This window comes from Balaenoptera acutorostrata, chromosome 9, assembly GCF_949987535.1.
Source record: "Balaenoptera acutorostrata chromosome 9, mBalAcu1.1, whole genome shotgun sequence".
NCBI classification, from domain to species: Eukaryota; Metazoa; Chordata; class Mammalia; order Artiodactyla; family Balaenopteridae; genus Balaenoptera; species Balaenoptera acutorostrata.
In genome coordinates this window covers 71,513,787-71,532,040 of record NC_080072.1, presented here as the reverse complement: position 1 = coordinate 71,532,040, position 18,254 = coordinate 71,513,787, and the positions used below count along the sequence as shown (strand labels likewise).

The 18,254-nt window shown below is 37.1% G+C and overlaps 1 protein-coding gene across 4 annotated transcripts in view; it reads left to right on the top strand.

The window, feature by feature from the left end:
- Positions 1–1,806: 1,806 nt before the first annotated feature.
- Positions 1,807–18,254, top strand: part of SLC36A4 (solute carrier family 36 member 4) — a 41,056-nt gene continuing 24,608 nt past the window's right edge. For 2 of the 4 annotated variants that reach the window (XM_057552616.1, XM_007167834.3), the window contains exons 1-6: positions 1,807–1,974; positions 9,939–10,062; positions 11,234–11,324; positions 12,545–12,633; positions 13,659–13,754; positions 15,908–15,992. In XM_057552616.1, the coding sequence (XP_057408599.1) occupies positions 1,923–1,974; positions 9,939–10,062; positions 11,234–11,324; positions 12,545–12,633; positions 13,659–13,754; positions 15,908–15,992 (537 nt within the window). In that variant the 5' untranslated portion in view covers positions 1,807–1,922. Of the gene's footprint in view, positions 1,975–9,938; positions 10,063–11,233; positions 11,325–12,544; positions 12,634–13,658; positions 13,755–15,907; positions 15,993–18,254 lie in introns of those variants that run through there. The other 2 variants (XM_057552615.1, XM_007167836.2) reach the window with 2 other exon arrangements.

The window sequence follows — 18,254 nt, the reverse complement described above, 5'->3', positions numbered from 1 at the left end:
AGTATGGTCGTTACAAAGGAGGAAGTAATTGACATATGATCCAGGAAGTTAAAGTGAGGAAAAGAAAGAAAGGAATCGCCAGGGTTCAAATAGTCAGATTCTTTATAATGTCTTTATACTAACATAGCTTTTCCCTATACCCTCTTCCAATTTACAAGATCTGGAGCAGAAGTCACAGTAAATATCTTCTCAAGTAGTGCAATATGAAACCATATAATTGTCCTGAATTTTATGATCATCCCTATCACTTGGCTTATCTCCATATCAGTCTGTAAAAACACTGAGCCTGGCTGCCTGCCTCAGCCCAGGCCTCCATTACAGGTCAGACCTTTTTCCCTTCCACACTGCCAGATCTGCTTTTCCTGATGCTGAGATTAGACGACAATGGCTTTTGATCCCTTTTAACACTCAAAGGATAATGCTGCTCTTTCAAGACACTGCCCCAAGTGTTCTCACTACAATGGGCGGTTTCTTGGACAGTTACCTATCTGATGCCTGTCTTCTCTCCCACTGATCTGTAACTAGGTACCCCACCCCAATACGGCTTAGGGACTATTCCTCTAGTTAAGATCCACCACGACAGAGTTCTTTTTTCTCTCTCCCCTACATCTCTGTTATGTGTCAGGAACATTTTACAGAAAACCTTTCTTTGGGGCTTGCAAGTGTATGTTTGTGAATGACTGGGGTTGACTTAAGGAAAACAAAGGGTTTTGGCAAACCACTAGTAAAACTCACAAAAGATGCAACAGGAGGAAAGATACAGATATTATGTAACTGCCTACTTTTTAAATCTTAGCATTTTAAATATTTATCACTATCACCATGTAGTTGTATCAGTGATCCTAGAAATTAGACACCCCCTCCCCCATCAAAACAACAACAACAAACCAACTTTCCTCAGAAGACCCTACTGAAATAGAACGGACAAAAAGAAAAAGTCTTATGTCCTGGCTTTAAAGAACTATGAAATGAAAAAAAAAAAAAGAGCAATTTCAAAATTAAAGCACTTTCATTCTATCCAAAAGCCTGCTTCATCCACTGATGTACCCACCTGAGGGGCCAGCTGCATATTGAAAGCCCCAGATCTGGCTGCAGATAGAATTCCATCTTTGCCATTTACTACTTTATTATCCTTGGACAGGTTACTTAGCTCTGTGCGCTTAGTTCCCACATCTGTAAAATGGATATACACATTAGAATTATCACACAGGCTTGTCCTCTGAATTAAATAAGACAATGCATGTATAGTGCTTAAGAATATTTGACACTCCATCAGTATAATTACCCTTAACCTTAATTTCCTTTCAACACTGTGGCTAACGTCAAGTATTTGAAGGGCACTGAAAAATCCTTAAAGTGAAACTATTTGACTAAATGAAACGCTACTTGAGGGCACCCTCTATCTCTAAACAGAAGCATAGAGACGGAAAAACAACTCCAACATGGATGGGGCAAATTCCCTCCTACTTTGCAGTCTTCAAGGTGCCTTGCATAATGCTAAAGCCTTGCAAGCAGATGGGCTCCTGGAATTTAAGTTCGGGGTCATCTGTAAAGACACCCTCCCCACCCTCATCCCCACCAGGGAGCTATAGGCCTGGGTCTTCGCCAGCTCTAAGTTACTACCCCCAGTTATCTCCAAAACGTCCCTCCTCTCCCGTTACCCTGCCCTTCTGCAGCCGGACCTCCTCTCACTCGGGTCTTCTACCCCGAGCGCTGCTCACTGGCCGCTACCCAGCGCTCCAGGAAGGCTCCTCGAGCCCCAGCGCCTCGGCCGGGCCGGGCCGCCCCACTGCGCATGCTCCCCGCCGCGCGGGTGCGGTGCGCCAGGCCGGGCGAGGTTCTCGCTCAGCCGGGGAGGCCTTGGCCACGCAGCGGCAGGAGCGCGCATCCCGGGGCGGCGGCGTCCTGGAGACCCCCGAGAGATGGAAGCTGCGGCGCCGGCGGCGGCCGAGGCGGCTGGGCACGAAGAGCTCGGTGGGTGCTGGGCGCGGGCGGGGGTGCGGGCCGACGTGGCGCAGGGATGCGCGTCCGCGGGAAGCGCCGAGGCCCCGAGCCCGCGCTCAGCCTCGGCCGGGGGTCGGGGGGGCGGTGCGGGCGCCCGGGCGGCCGCCCACCCTGCCCCACGCATCCGGGTTCGCGTTTCCTGTCCCTAGACAGCGAGAAATGCGGAGTGGCTTTCCGGTCGTTATTGGGGTTTCTTGGGGGGTCAAAGTTTTTGGGGTTGTGGGTCTGGCGTAGGTTTGAATGTAAAACCAGCAAAGCAAACCTCCCTGGGACATTTGGGTTGAGCCTAGGCTTAGGAGGTGACTGACCTCCGGGTCAGCACCTGCACAGGAACGAGTTGTCCGACCTGAGAGCTGGGTCAGGTGAAAAGCTAGGCCCTACAGAGGGCGTCAAAATGTGTGTGTGTCCGTGTGCGCGCGCGCGTGCGCGCGCTGACGGGTAGCGTGCGCTGGTGTACGTTTCAAAGGCAATGCCGAGCCTTCGCTGTGACTCACTGTTTTTTTCCAACGATGCTTTAAGGAAGTTGCCATAGTTTGGCTTTTCAGACACGGCAGCCCTGTTCGGAGTCCCTGGTGAATCCTTAATTTACCGTCTGCCACCCCGGGAGTGGCGAGCGGGACGTGCTGACCAGACTGAGATACGACGTGTAGTTGGCTCACTTGGCAGAGTTTGTTTTCCTGCTTTCCTCTGGTGTCTTGTCTCCTTGGCGACAGGGAATGCAAAACTTTGTTTATGGTTTCCCACTGTCAAAAGGAAAACAAAAATAGAGATCGAGGTGGTAATAATATTGTTCCTCCCAGTTATATGCATTGTATTAGGCATATTTGTAATTCGTTGCTAAATGATTAAAAAAGAAGTTGAGCTTTAAAGAAATACTTTATTATAGTAACAGGTTGCCGTCCTGTAATAATGTGCAGGGCACTTTGCAGTTGATTTCTTTCAAGTCACAGTAATGGTAGAAATAAACGTAACATGTTATTGAATGTTTACTGTGTCGAGCAGCATAAGTGCTTTACATATGTTTTGTTTCCTTTAATCCTCACAACAATGGGGAGGTCGGTGCAATTATTATCCCTGTTTTATAGATAGAATAATTTTAAGGTCATTAATGGCAGTACCCAGATAGGAATCCAGGTTTATCTGTTTTAAATTCGTTAATAACCCATCTTAGGAGGTGGGAAAATGTGCATTCTCATGCATTGCTGGTAAAAGCAGTATAATATACTTATCCTTAAAAATGCACACATCGTTTGACCCAGCATTTCTACTTATAGAAATATTTCCCGAGGAAATGTCATGTAACATATCAGTAGATGTTCATTACGTTATTTATAAATGAGAAAAGCTGGTGACTATCTAAATGTCCAATTAAAGGAAATTGTTCAGGTAAATTGTCAGCATAATGACTTTCAAGTCCATCCATGTTGTTGCAAATAGCCATGTAGTCATATACTGAATAGCCCTTTAAAGTCATATGGGAAGATGTGCGCCATATGTATCTTTACTAACTGAAAAAGTTTTCTAAATTATTTTAATTTTTTAAAGTTATGTCTCTTCATTAATTCAACACCTATTCGTTGAGCTTCTCCTATGTGCTAGGCACTGCTTTAGGCATTTGGGATACATCTGGGATACATCTGTGAACAACACAGATCAAGATTCCTGCTCTCATGGAGCTTATCTTCTAGTAAGAGGAAGCAGACAATGAACAGTAAGGACAATTATCAGTTAATTTAAAGTACATTAGGCTAAAAGTGCTATGGAAAAAAGAGCAGAGTAAGGGAAATCCGGAGAGAGCGTGGGAGTTGGGCAGTTTATAGCGTTTTATAAAGTAGTCAGAATGGACCTTATTGAATAGGTGGGACTTGAGCAAAGACTTGGAAGAGGTGAGGGAATTAGTCAAGTGGGTATCTGAGGAAAGACTCTTCTAGGCAGAAAGAACAGCTGGAGTAAAGACAGAAATAGTGAGGAGGGCAAGGAGGCTGAAGCAGAATGATCAAGGTGGTGATGAGGCCAGATTATGTAGGACAGTGGTCCCCAACCTTTTTGGCACCAGGGACTGGTTTCGTGGAAGACAGTTTTTCCACCCGGTGAGGGCGGGGTGGGGTGGGGTGGGGTGGGGTGGGGGGGATGGTTCAGGCGGTAATGCGAGCGATGGGGAGCGGCAGATGAAGCTTTGCTTGCTCGCCTGCCACTCAACTCCTGCTGTGCGGCCTGGTTCCTAACAGGCCGTGGACCGGTACCGGTCCACAGCCTGGGGGTTGGAGGCCTCTGATGTAGGGTCTTGCGTTCCATGTGAAGCCTTTGGCTTTTGCTCTGAGAGAATGGGGAGCCAGTGCAAGGTTTCAGCAGAGGAGAGACAGGATCTGACTTAAATTCTGAAAGGATCACACTGTGTGAAGAGTGCACTGTGAGGGGCAAAAGTAGAAGCAGGGTATTTCAGCAATTCAGGAGACAGGTGGACATGTCCTTCACGGCAGTAGTGGTAGCAGCAGTGGGAGTGGAGAGAAATGGTTAGACTCTGGATATATATTTAAAGTAGAGCGAGAATGATTTCCTAACAGATTAGATGAGGGGTGAGAGTGAGACAGAGGAGACAAGGATAACTCCAGGGACCTGAGTGTCTAGAAGAATGAAATTGCCATCAAATGAGATGTTGTGGTGGTTGTATAATACGTCTACAAATTCTTTGATGTTTCTCTCGTCAAGAGGAGGAACTTAATTTCCTTCCCTTTGAGTGTGGGCTGTATTTAGTAACTTGCTTCTAGTGAATAGATTACAGTGGAAGTGATGATGTTTGACTTCAAAGCTAGGTCCTAAAAAGCATTGTGCCAGGCTCTCGTTTCTGGATTAGTTACTTGGAGAGAGGCAGCTGCCATGTTGCGAGGATACTCAAGCAACTGTAAGGAAGGGCCCACATTGCATAGAACTGAGGCATCCTGATGGCAGCGATAAGTTGTTATACAGTAATCCATAGCCAGTTGAGATGGGTTAAGCCAGGAAGAGCAGGTTTGGTGGTGAAGATCAGGAGTTCAGTTTGGGGCATGCTAAGTTTGAAATGTCTATTAGACATGAAAGTGTAGATGTCGAGTAGGCAGGTGGATTTATGTCTAGAGTTAGGGAGATGTCTCGGCTGGAGATACGAATTCGGAAGTCATCATCATGTAGATAATATTTAACGCCATGGGACTGAATGAAAATATACTGGAGTGAGTGTATGTGTTTGTGTATACTCTAAAATGTTGCCAGCAGTAGTTTCTAGGTGATGAGGTCATTTTATTTTCAAAAATGTTGCTTATCTTCATATTTTCTGATTTTCTACAATAACCAAATATTATTTAATTTAAAAAAGAATTTTAAAAATTGGTTGTCTGTGTGAAGAGCACTGGTAGAGTTGTTAAGATACAGGTTTCCTTTAAGGTCTGCACTTTATTTCAAAGAGGATGGGGACCTCTGGAAGGTTTCTTGATGTAGACATTTTCTCTGCCTCGGAAATGAATACAACAGTTACTGTTCCCATCTTACATATAGTAGTTTATAGATTTAGGTAACATTATATTATTTATATTATTTTTTTAAAAAAGAAACTGTTCCCACTTTCTTTCAGTTTATCAATTGCCAAAATATAAGTGGTTTCTTTTATTTTGCTATTGTAAAAGTAATGCAAGTTTATTACTTTCTTCTTATTTTTACATTTTCCAGGGAAAGACAGAAAAAAGGTACTTATGCTCTCATTGTCTGTATATATCCTTGTTAACTTATTCACATGTTGCTATATTTCCTTTCTTTAATTTTTAATTAACTTTTAAAAACATCATTGCACTCATACTGAGATTATCCAGTTTTTTCCTGCTCAGCAATTGGTACATTTTCCCTGTTTTATTCAGACTTCAAAACCAAAATTTAATTGTCAGTGTCATAGTTTATAAAGTGGCTGTACTGTAGTGCAGGGATCCCCGACACCTGGGGCTGTGGACTGGTGTCAGTCTGAGGCCTGTTATGAACCGGGCCGAACAGCAGGAGGTGAGCAGCGGGTGAGCAAGTGAAGCTTCATCTGCCACTCCCCATCGCTCGAATTACCGCCTGAACCATCGCTGCACCCTCCCCCTCCCAGTCCGTGGAAAAATTGTCTTCCATGAAACCGGTCCCTGGTACCAGAAAGGTTGGGGACCACTGCTGTAGTGAATTTAGCAGTTTCCTGATTGTTGCACATTTAGGTTGTTTCCGAATTCTCTGTATAGTGTTTTGATTAAGATCTTTGTGCAGAAATCCTTTTCTCCATATACTGGATTTGCAGAAGTGGAATTACTCGGTGAAAAGGAGAAACATTTTAAAGGTTTCAATACATATTGCTAAATGAATGTGATTTTTCTCTATTTGGACAACAGCTGGAAATTTAGGTTGATTTTAGGTTAGAAAATCCAGGTTGAAACAATTGCCTGGGCAATATAAGAGAGCATAAAAAGCACTGCCTAAGAATGTTCCAATTGTATGCACCATTAATGTATACATATGTTGTATAATGTATGGTTTATAATATAGAAATAATTTTGTCTAGGTAGTTTGATATCCATTGATTAATAATGTTTTATAAGGCATTGTTAATTCTTTTTTTTTAACTGAAATATAGTTGCTGTACAGTATTATATAAGTTACAGGTGTACAATATAGTGATTCACAATTTTTAAAGATTATATTCCACTTATAGTTACTATAATATATTGGCTATATTCCCCACGTTGTACAATATATCCTTGTAGCTTATTTTATACCTAATAGTTTGTACCTCTTAACTCCCTACTTCTTTATTGCCCCTCCTCCCTTCCCTCTCCCCACTGGTAGCCACTAGTTTGTCCTCCATATCCGTGGGTCTGATTCTTTTTTGTTATATTCACCAGTTTGTTGTATTTTTTAGATTCCACATATAAGTGATATCATACAGTATTTGCCTTTCTCTGTCTGACTTATTTCATTTAGCATAATGACTTTCAAGTCCATCCATGTTGTTGCAAATAGCAAAATTTCATTCTTGTTTATGGCTGAGCAGTATTCCATTGTGCAATCTACAAATTCAGTGCAATCGCTTTCAAAATACCAATGACGTTTTTCACAGAACTAGAACAATTACATTTAAAATTTGTATGGAAACACAAAAGACCCCAAATAGCCAAAACAGTCTTGAGAAAAAAGAACAGAGCTGGAGGAATCACAGTCCCTGACTTCAGATTATACTACAAAGCTACAGTAATTAAAACAGTATGGTACTGGCACTAAAACAGACAGATCAATGGAACAGAAAGAGAGCCCAGAAATAAATCCACACACTTATGGACAATTAATCTGTGACAAAGGAGGCAAGAATATACAATGGAGAAAAGAGAGTCTCTTCAATACGTGGTGCTGGGAAAACTGGATAGCTGCGTGTAAAAGAATGAAATCAGAACATTCTCTAACACCGTATAAAGCATTGTTAATTCTTAACTGTAGTAATCACAAGCATTTTTCAGAGCATGCAAAGTAAGGTAAGAGTAGAGCAGCATTTTCCAAAAAACTCAAGGGTAGAAAGTGTGAGCCACGGATGTTCTATCTAGCTGTCCTTCATATCAAGACTATAGAATATAGTTTAAAACATACAAAAATTCAGGGAATACTGAGCCCATGAGCCCTTCCTGAGCAATCTACTAGAGCAGTGGTTCTCAGAGTGTAGTCCCCAGACCAGCAATGTCAGAGTCACCTGGGACCTTGTTAAAAATGTATATTCTCAGGTCCACCTCAGACCTGCTAAAATCAGAAGCTTTGGCATGGAGTATATCAATTTGTGTTTAAGCAAGCCCTGCAGGTGGTTCTGATGCACATTCTACAGGAGAATGAACTTCTTCCAGCCAAGGGATGATTGAGGAAACTTTGGCAGAGGACTGATCACAAGCATTTAATACATTGATTGTAGATTTAAGTCTAAGACATGAGTGGGGATATGATTGAACAACAGTATGTAAAGCATTTTGTATATTGCCAAAGTAGATAGAAAGAATACAACTGAAAGATGAGAGAATAAGAGACACAGAAAGGCAAAAGTAGAATAAGACCATTAATTGTTGTATAGTTGGAAGTCAGAGGACACCATTTAAAACTGATAAACAAGATAGTAAAAGATTAAGAAAAAAAGAGGATTAAGGGCACCATAAAAGATAAAATGGCAAAGGTAACTAGTAGAATAGCTCAACTAAATGCAATACATGATCCTGTACTGCAAAAAAATTACTAAGAGAACCTTATTAGTACAGTTGATGAAACTGGAAAATAGAATGTAGATTAAATAAAAATATTGATCAATATTAAACTACTTGAACTTGATAACTGTACTGTGAATATTCAGGAAAATATTCTTGTTCATAGGGAATACATGCTAGTGATAGGGTAAAATGGCATGATATATGTAACCTACTCTCAAATAGTTAATAAAAAGTGATAAACATTTGAGAGTGAAAAAGAAAACATGGCAAAATGTTAAAATTTGTTGAGCCTGTAAAGGGTACATGGGAGTTTTTTTTGTACTATTCATGCAAATTTAATGTAAGTTTGAAATTATTACAAAATAAGTTTTAAAAAGTTAAGTCAATCAGTCATTTCCAACTAAATCATTTAGGTTACCCCAATTCCCTGTTACATAGGTTTATTGTATGTATTTGAATGGAACAAACTTTCACTTCTTTAAAATATCCTATATTTCAGACCTTACTAATGCATATCAGTCATCTCAATAAATTTGAATTTAGTGAATTTTACGAGAACAAGACAGACAGTGATGACTAGTGTTATCTTTCTCCTCAGGAGCAAAATCATGCTAAAAATTGCTAGATATAAGAACAGATTTTGATACTAAAAATTTAAAGATTGGAATGGCTTTATAATTTTCTTAAAGCATTTAAAATTATGCTTGCCAGCAATTCCACTCCTGGTATATGTACAAAAAAACCCAAAACACTAATTTGAAAAGCTACATGCACCCCAATGTGCACAGCAGCATTATTTACAATAGCCAAGATATGGAAGCAACCTAAGTGTTTATGAACAGAAGAGTGGATAAAGAAGATGTGGTATGTATGCACAATGTAATACTACTCAGCCATAAAAAAAAATGAAATTTTGCCATATGCAACAACACATATGGACTTGGGAGGTATTATGTCAGACAGACAAATACTGTATGATATCACTTACGTGGAATCTAAAAAATACAACAAACTAGTGAATATAACAAAAAAAGCAGACTCACGGATATGGAGAACAAACTAGTAGATGCCAGTGAGGAGAGGGAAGGGGGGAGGGGCAATACAGGGGTAGGGGACTATGATGTACAAATTATTAGATATAAAATAAGCTACAAGGTTATATTGTACAACATGGGGAATATAGCCAATATTTTATAACTATAAATGGAGTATAACCTTTAAAAATTGTGAACCACCATACATACACCTGTAACATATAATATTATATAACTTTACTTCAGTTAAAAATTTTTTTTTAATTTTTAAGAATAAAAATAAATAAAAATATGATTACCATTTATGTACTCAGTATGATTTGAAGCTAACAAGAGATGGAAGTTCATTTTATTATTTCTTCACATTTTTCACCCCATAATTCTATCATCATTTACTATAAACCTCAGGTAGACAAAACAGAAAACATTTTGCATTGAATACTTATGCCTTTCATTTTGCACTGCTTAGTCCAAACAAAATATCCAGCAAATAAGTCTAGTTGTTTCTTTCTAAATATGGTAAAACTCAAAAGTATTAATGTGAATTAACTTAGGGTGGAAATAGTAAAGATGCGTACAAGTGGCATGTCCTACTGTTAAAAATGTTATTTATACCAGCTTTAACCCAAGTTTTGAAATGATAGTGAAGCACTTTTTCTTTTTAAAGATATGGATGTAATGAGACCCTTAATAAATGAGCAAAACTTTGATGGGACATCAGATGAAGAACATGAGCAAGAGCTCCTGCCTGTTCAGAAGCATTACCAGCTTGATGATCAAGAGGGTATTTCGTAAGTGTTAAGGTTAAATGTCATTTTCTCTTTTCACCCAGTGTATATTTTGTAATCATCCTCTATGGACCAGGCACTTAAGTAGATACTACAGAAGACACAAAGATGAATAAGATACGGTCCCCACCCTCAAGGCATTTATAGTCTATTTGGGAAAGAAGAAATACATCTAAATTACAGAGCCATGTGTAGGCATTACTAAAATGATGGTATGTATCAAATGCTATGGATCTTGAAAGAAGGGAGATCAGATTGAGAGGAAGAGAAATTTTAAGAGAAGGGGCTTCTGAAATGGTTAGGAGTTAGACCGCAGGAAGTAGGTAGTAAACACTTCTTTATGTTGAGTGAATGGTATGAAACAAAGGCATGGTCCCAGGAAAGCAGTGGAACATTTTTTAAACTTTCTTTATTATTTTGTCATCATTAATAGATTTGAATAAGGTGTTATTCTAATAGTGATTTAACAGTTAAGCAAAGTAACATTTTAATTGATCAAAAAAGAATAGTATAAAGTAAAAAAAATTTTAGGCAAGCATTTTTGTTTCATAAGTTAAAAATGTGTGCTATTCTTCCTAGTTTAATTTGTTTTTTCTTGGTCAAGAGACCTCCTTCAAATGCTTCTTGGAAACTTTTCTTAGGTGAAATCCCTTGGGAGTTCATGTTGTCTGAAAGTTAATTAGTATTTATCTTACCTGATGATACACATAGTTGTAGAAATTGTATGTTTTTTTCTTTTAATTAACTTACTCTGAGGTTGATAATCATAGATCAACTATGTTTAATATCATGATTATATAGGTAGTGCAATAAATTGCTGTTTTACCAGTTTAGCTGTATATAATCTTCAACATTGTTCTGAATATCATAGCAGCAAAGAATCTTATGAGAAAACTACCTTTTCTTTATTACTTTAATAAGTACAAAAAATACTTTCACTTAAATAACTCATTTAATCTCCATAGTAACCCTCTGTATTCCACTTTTAAGTAGCAAAGATAGGACTTGAACCAAATATAACTTTTGGCTCATTCAACTTCTGGTTGTATGGAAATGTTAATTTGATTCCTTGCCTAGATTAATTTTTAGTTCCCTCTAATGCTAAAACCATGGTCATGTGATTTTAATAGCTTTTGTTCTAAAATGTTTAAATCTTACAACTTTTACTTTTCAGATTTGTACAAACTCTTATGCATCTTCTTAAGGGAAATATTGGAACTGGTCTCTTAGGACTTCCACTGGCAATAAAAAATGCAGGCATAGTGGTAAGACTCATCTTTGTAATCTCTAGTTAAAATACAGTTATCAGTCTTAATTTACAGCAAAAATTACAAGTTAACATCTGACCTAGTCAAATATAACCTGGTCAGGTGACAACTAGATAATCATTTAGCTGTTGCTGATAAAATTATGTGAACTGTGATAATAATATCTAACTAAAAATGAGAGTTAATTACTCTTTTCATTTCTACTTAATTACTTATTTATAATATCTGACAGAAAGATCCTAAATCAGTATTTGATTTTTCCAGGTATGGTTATACCTTATTATTCTTTTGGATTTTCAGGAATTTAAGTAATATGTTCATATCAACAAATATATTTATAGAGTATTTGTATTGGTGAAATTTTATAGTTTTTTAGATTCCAAATAAAATATATAGTTTTCAGACTTAAAGAATAATAGTTAAGAAAAGGAATAACAATATCTTTTGAAAACAAATATTCAAAGTTTTGTTAGAACCAATTATTGTAATTATAGAGAACCCTGATAGGGGAGAATTCACTTATGAAGTAGTGAAATTATATTTAACTTTTTTTAACTGACCAGTTTTCTTAACAACAGTTGTAACTATCATCTTTCTCTGCATTGGACTTTGTCCACCCTAATTTAGAGAAACTTAAAAATTTCTGATTATAAAAATAAACTTTGGCAACATTTTGTCTGTCTCTCAATAATCAGGCATCATTTTAATTTTAGTAAATAAATACTTGAAAATTTTTATGTACCACTTTTTCAAATAATTATTTTCTAGGCACAGTTTCTCACACGTAATTCTCAACAAGCAATCTATAGAAGAAGTAGATTGCCCACAATCCCAGATGATACAGTGCTTTTTAGTCATTTAGATAATGATTCATAGTTGCATATACTTATAATGGTGAGACACTGATAGTCACAGACTTGCCATCTGATGTTAAATATGATGTATTCTATTCTACTTTGTTGCATACCTATACTCTACATTCATAGGTTTGGATAGCCAAGTCGATAAGATGGAATCATATGTGGTTGTCTTAAATATTACTAAATTCTTTCTGTATCAGGTTCACTAATTTCCCTTACGCAAATGACTCTTTAATCATTTTGTCTAACAAATATTTATTCACTGAAAATTAGTAGTCTGTTGTCTCATTGTTTATAAGGTAACTTGATTTTTATTAAACTGAAATATTTAAATATTATAAAATGTTTCCCTCACAGCTTGGACCAATCAGCCTTGTGTTTATAGGAATTATTTCTGTTCACTGTATGCACATTTTGGTACGTTGCAGTCACTTTCTATGTCAGAGGTAAATGTAGATTTGTTAAGTCTATTTAATTTATTTTAAATCTATATATTTATTTAAAGTATCAGATAGTCTTATATTTCTACTGTGCTTTGCAACTAGAAGTTGTATTTCCTATAATCTGTTACATAGACAAGTCTAGGATAATGAATATGGGAAAAGGTAGCATTTCATATGATTGCAATCTAGTCAGAATATATATACTTCCTTTAAAAGAAGTGAAATAGAATGGTTTCTTTTATTTAGTGTAAGTGAAAAAAATCAGGGAAGTTATATGGGGAAAATGGAGACAGCAGGGCTACTTTTAGTCAAAGAATAATGGTCTTTAATTTGTTAGAAATTTCATTTTGGGTGTAATGCCTTTGCTGCTCTTTGCTGATATGTGGGTTGGTAGATAGTCAATAAAACAATATTTTGTTTTCTTTATTTTTACATCATAAAATGATTCTATTAGATAGTGAACCAACTTTTTAAAAAAATGAATATAGTCTATTCTGATAAACTAATATTCTAATCTTAACTCTTTTTTGTTGTTGCTAAATGTTCTTAAAACTTCGGGCACGTCATTTATGATCTTTAAATAACAATATATACTTAAAAAAAATAGGAGAGACAACATGGCTATTTTGATGATTAAATAGGGTAGTTTGTGTAACAATATATTATAAAGCCCTGTACAGATGTATTAAATAATGCCGTTCTAAGAATGGAATAATTTAAGCATGAACAGTGTAGTTGATGTTTTTAGATAATTGAAACATTTAAATCAGTGAAACACAAATACTACGTTATATGAATTCAACAAATACATAAACTTTAACAGTGGATAAAAACTAATATACCGGTAAGAAGGGTATATAAAAATTTTTAATTTCATGAGATAACTTTAGAAGTATGCAGATCTCGAAATTTTGAAAACTCCTCTGTCAGTGTATAGCCCATTTATCTGATGTTCTTTTCAAGAAATGGATTTATGGACCAATTAAAAATTTTTCTTTTTCATATGCATGTATGTCATTAAATTTCAGGTTTAAAAGGTCAACATTAGGGTATAGTGACACTGTGAGTTTTGCTATGGAAGTAAGTCCTTGGAGTTGTCTACAGAAGCAAGCAGCATGGGGACGGTAAGTACTTGCTATGTTATTAATAATTATTTTAAGTATTCATAATATTTAAAATTACATTAATTTTAAGTATTTTAATCTGGCAAGATACATTAACAAAAGTATGATAAAGTTGGGAGGAAACAATCTTTAGAGTTAGACAGACTTGGATTCAAATCTCAACTCTACCATCTTACAAATTTATGACCTGGGTCAAAGTATTTTTATTTTGTTTTAGTATTTCACTATCGAATGAGTTTATAATAATACTTCACAGGATTATTATGGTAGTCTACATAAAATGATATTTATAAAGCACCTAGCTAACCTCTGGTATAATCATGCTCAATAATTAAGTAAAGGAAAAAAACCAAGAGAAATGTTGCAATCTCTATTTCAAATAAAATTGTGGTGTTTAGCTACATGTTCTTAAGACATCTGAAGTACGTATTTTAGCATAATCTTGTTTTTATTACTGTATTGTTTAAATGTAACTTTACTATTGATGGACATGGCTAATCAAAATCAGGTAAATACAGGACTGGAAAATAAGCACAGGCAATTCACAACATGCTGACTATGGTACAAATGATACGGGCAGTGGAAATTAAAAGAAGGAAAAGAACAGTGTTAGTAGAGTAGATTATGGTTAAATATGGCCTTTCTGGGGATTTTCAGGACGTTAGATGTGTTTATGAGCTGCTCAGAGTTCACAGCCTGATATGCTGTGTAGGAGGAGGAAGAAAACAGAGCCGAATGCCCTAGGGATTTGCCCCCAGAACCCTGTCTTCTTCCTTCTTCTCCCCCAGTCTATAGGCACCTTTGTCTATTTTTTTCTATCAAAAAGAATGGCTTTCAGATAGAAGTGGCTGGAATGATTGTTGGTAAGGATACTAAAATCAAAGGTGGATGAAGAGATCTTAAGGGAATACTTAAACGTAATTCATCAGTGAGAAGAAACTTGAATTCATTTCAAGGTACCAAGATTACTAACAAATGAGATCCCCTGAAGAACCATAGAGAACTAGAGAGTTATGGCAAGAATGAAGATGGGCACGGGCCCTTCCAGTTTCAAATGGGAGGAGGAGGGTCTATAGATTTTTTAGACTAGGTTGCTTGACAGCTTGACATTTATGGTCAAACAAGAGACTATAACGAATTAGTAAGTGCAAGCTCTTGTGTCACTAATTGTTCTCAGAACAATAGGGAAAGGTATGGGCTGTATACTAATAACATGAAGGCAGACTTTTGATTGTAATAATACCCAAATAAAGCTCATTTGACCAGTGAATTCCCTTTCCTACTCCCATACGCTATTTTATGTACCTGGAATTTTTTAGAGTATCTAAAAAAATATGAAGAGAGCTAAGCTCCTGGAGAGGTCTCTGGTGGAATGACTTAGGGCCATGCCCCCAGTCCTCTCCCATTCCTATTCTTATTAGTGATTTGGATAGTAGGGAATATGTTCATCCTGTTTGCTGGGAAATACACTGGGTTGATCTGAAAAAGATCTTGAGAAGTAGGAGAGATGGGCTTAAACTAACTGATGAAATGTTTTCATGAAATCATTTTATAGACAGATACTCTTTTTTTTAAGAAGTTTATTTATTTATTTATTTATTTATATTTGGCTGTGTTGGGTCTTCGTTTCTGTGCGAGGGCTTTCTCTAGTTGCGGCAAGCGGGGGCCACTCCTCATCGCGGTGCGCGGGCCTCTCACTATCGTGGCCTCTCTTGTTGCGGAGCACAGGCTCCAGACGCGCAGGCTCAGTAGGTGTGGCTCACGGGCCCAGCCGCTCCACGGCATGTGGGATCTTCCCAGACCAGGGCTCAAACCTGTGTCCCCTGCATTGGCAGGCAGACTCTCAACCACTGCGCCACCAGGGAAGCCCTTGACAGATACTCTTAAACTGTTGAATTTCAGAAGGAAATGATGGGAAAATATGGGCTTTTAACTTATGCAACATTTTTTTGCTCAATAATAATTTTAGTGATATACAGATCATAAATACGTGCTCTTTGTAGAAAATAAATGCTTTAAGCCTATTTCTTATTGTAATGAAGTAAAAAGAATAATTGCTATTATGAAATATTTTAAAATAGTTAAAAAGAGAAAAAATACATCGACATCTTAGCAGCTCTTATTAATACTTATTTGTGGGTATCTCTTTTCAGGAGTGTGGTTGATTTTTTTCTGGTGATAACACAACTGGGATTCTGTAGTGTTTATATTGTCTTCTTAGCTGAAAATGTGAAACAAGTAAGTATTTTTCTCCAGTTTTTGAAATCATTTTCTTCTGATGCCATAGTTATGGCATCATATTTCCTCTGAGTAAGCTGTGGTTGAATATGAAAATGTGTTTCTTTCATAAATCATGTATCTTTCTAGATTTTCCTTTAGTCGTTTTTTTTGCAAGTTGGATTCTGCTGTTGTTGATTTTTACGTTTCTTGCTATTATGTCAGTAATGCTTGTTCTTTCAGATCGAAACAGGCATAATTTACTGATTCTTGGCTATTTGGAATTTAGATCTCAAAAGCAGATATACGGATGTTTTGGTAGCATATTTTTTACATTGATATTTTATAAAAAAGTATATAAGGCATTAGCCAGCAGCCTAAAAAGTGAAGTTAAAAAGTGGGCATTACTAAAATCTCATAATTATTGCCATTGTCTAAAAAGATACTGTGTCCAGAAATGTACAGTGTTCTGTAGTTCTCTCCATATTATAAAGGTTTGTTTTAAGAGGAAGTGGTTTGCAGTCTTGGTAGAGACTGTCAATTTGAACAAACATGCAAAGCACTGAAATAAAAAAGCTCCCCTATCAGAATAATGCCAAAGCACATTTCTTTATGTGCTTTAACTGGTAGTTGGCCTATTATTCCTACTTTACCCTCTGCTCTTCTTCATTTTAATCAATAACATTTATTAGTATACACAAGTGCATGGTGCAGTAGTAGGCATTATATATAGTAATATGTAGAACTTCTCGTAGCTATTTTAATGCAAAATCATGTGAATATGTGTTCTAAAGAATCTATATGTATATATCTAAGTATATATTTGACTCATTTTTCTAAGTTATAAACTGCTTCATTTTATATTTAGACCAAGATTTGGCAACATTTTTTATAAAGGGCCAGATAATAAGTATTTTCTGTTTTGTAGGCCATATGATCTCTGTCTCAACTCAGCCATAGACAACAATACATTAGATATGGCTGTATTCCAATAAAATTTTATTTGCAAAATTAGGTGGTAGATTGGGTTTGGTCTGCAGGCCAAAGTTTAATAAAGCCACCAGCTTAGGTTTTTAATGTCGGAAAGGATCACTGAGTCTTCCTCTTATAAATAAGAGAGTTGATGGTTTTATCAGCACTACTCATTATAGATGATGTGCTTTTGATTTTACAAATATTTAATTCCACAAGTCACATATTTTTAGGGCTGCTAACTCAGTTAAGAGGCTATTTATTGTCAAGATAGACATACTATCTTAGCAGTCATTTACATAGAATACAGTGGAAACGGTGCCTTTCCAGGATTGTGCAGCATGGAGTACTATATCTTTTCTATCATCTCCTAAGAGAGCTACCAACAAGCTTGATTTAAAGTTATAAATAATGCTAATAATGCCTTATAATCTTATATTTATAAGCTATGATATATATCCTGTAATTTTTTATAACTACTCTGTAATACAAGTTCTATGCTCATTTTATGAATGAGGAAACCTAGTCTCACAGAGCATGAGCAGTGTCCCCTAGGTCATGTGAATTAGGGAGAAACTTAGGTGCCTTACATAGCTGCCACACAGTATATTAATTGTTCATCACTAGGCAGGACATTGTCTGATTTTAGTTGTGTGTATGTGTACGTGTGTGACATAGACTGTGTTAAGTACATAAAATAAATATCTATAAGCTTAGGATTGGTGACTTTCTCCTATGAAATGATATCAGATGCTTCCAAAGTTGAACAGAAGAATTTAACTCATTTGCACATATCCTAAGAAGACCAGGTAGAAAAAGTGACTCTCTGGAAGGTAAGGAGAAGCTTGCTGTAGATAGATGAAAGATCTTTTGAGGCATGAAGAGCAACATGGAAAAAGACATTCAGTCAGACTTGAGACTTGAAAAGTTGAAAGCAACACTGAGCACTTCACCTCTGCAGAGCAGACAGATGGTCATTGAAACAGCATCATGAGAGATTTTCCCTCTCTGCAGAGGTGTTCTCACACTTGATAGCAATCTCCAATAAAAGACACATGGTTTTTTTTGTTGTTGTTTGTTTTGTTTTTTAAATTTATTTATTTATTTATGGCTGTGTTGGGTCTTCGTTTCTGGGCGAGGGCTTTCTCTAGTTGTGGCAAACGGGGGCCACTCTTCATCGCAGTGCGCGGGCCTCTCACTATCGCGGCCTCTCTTGTTGCGGAGCACAGGCTCCAGACGCGCAGGCTCAGCAATTGTAGCTTACGGGCCTAGTCGCTCCGCGGCATGTGGGATCTTCCCAGACCAGGGCTC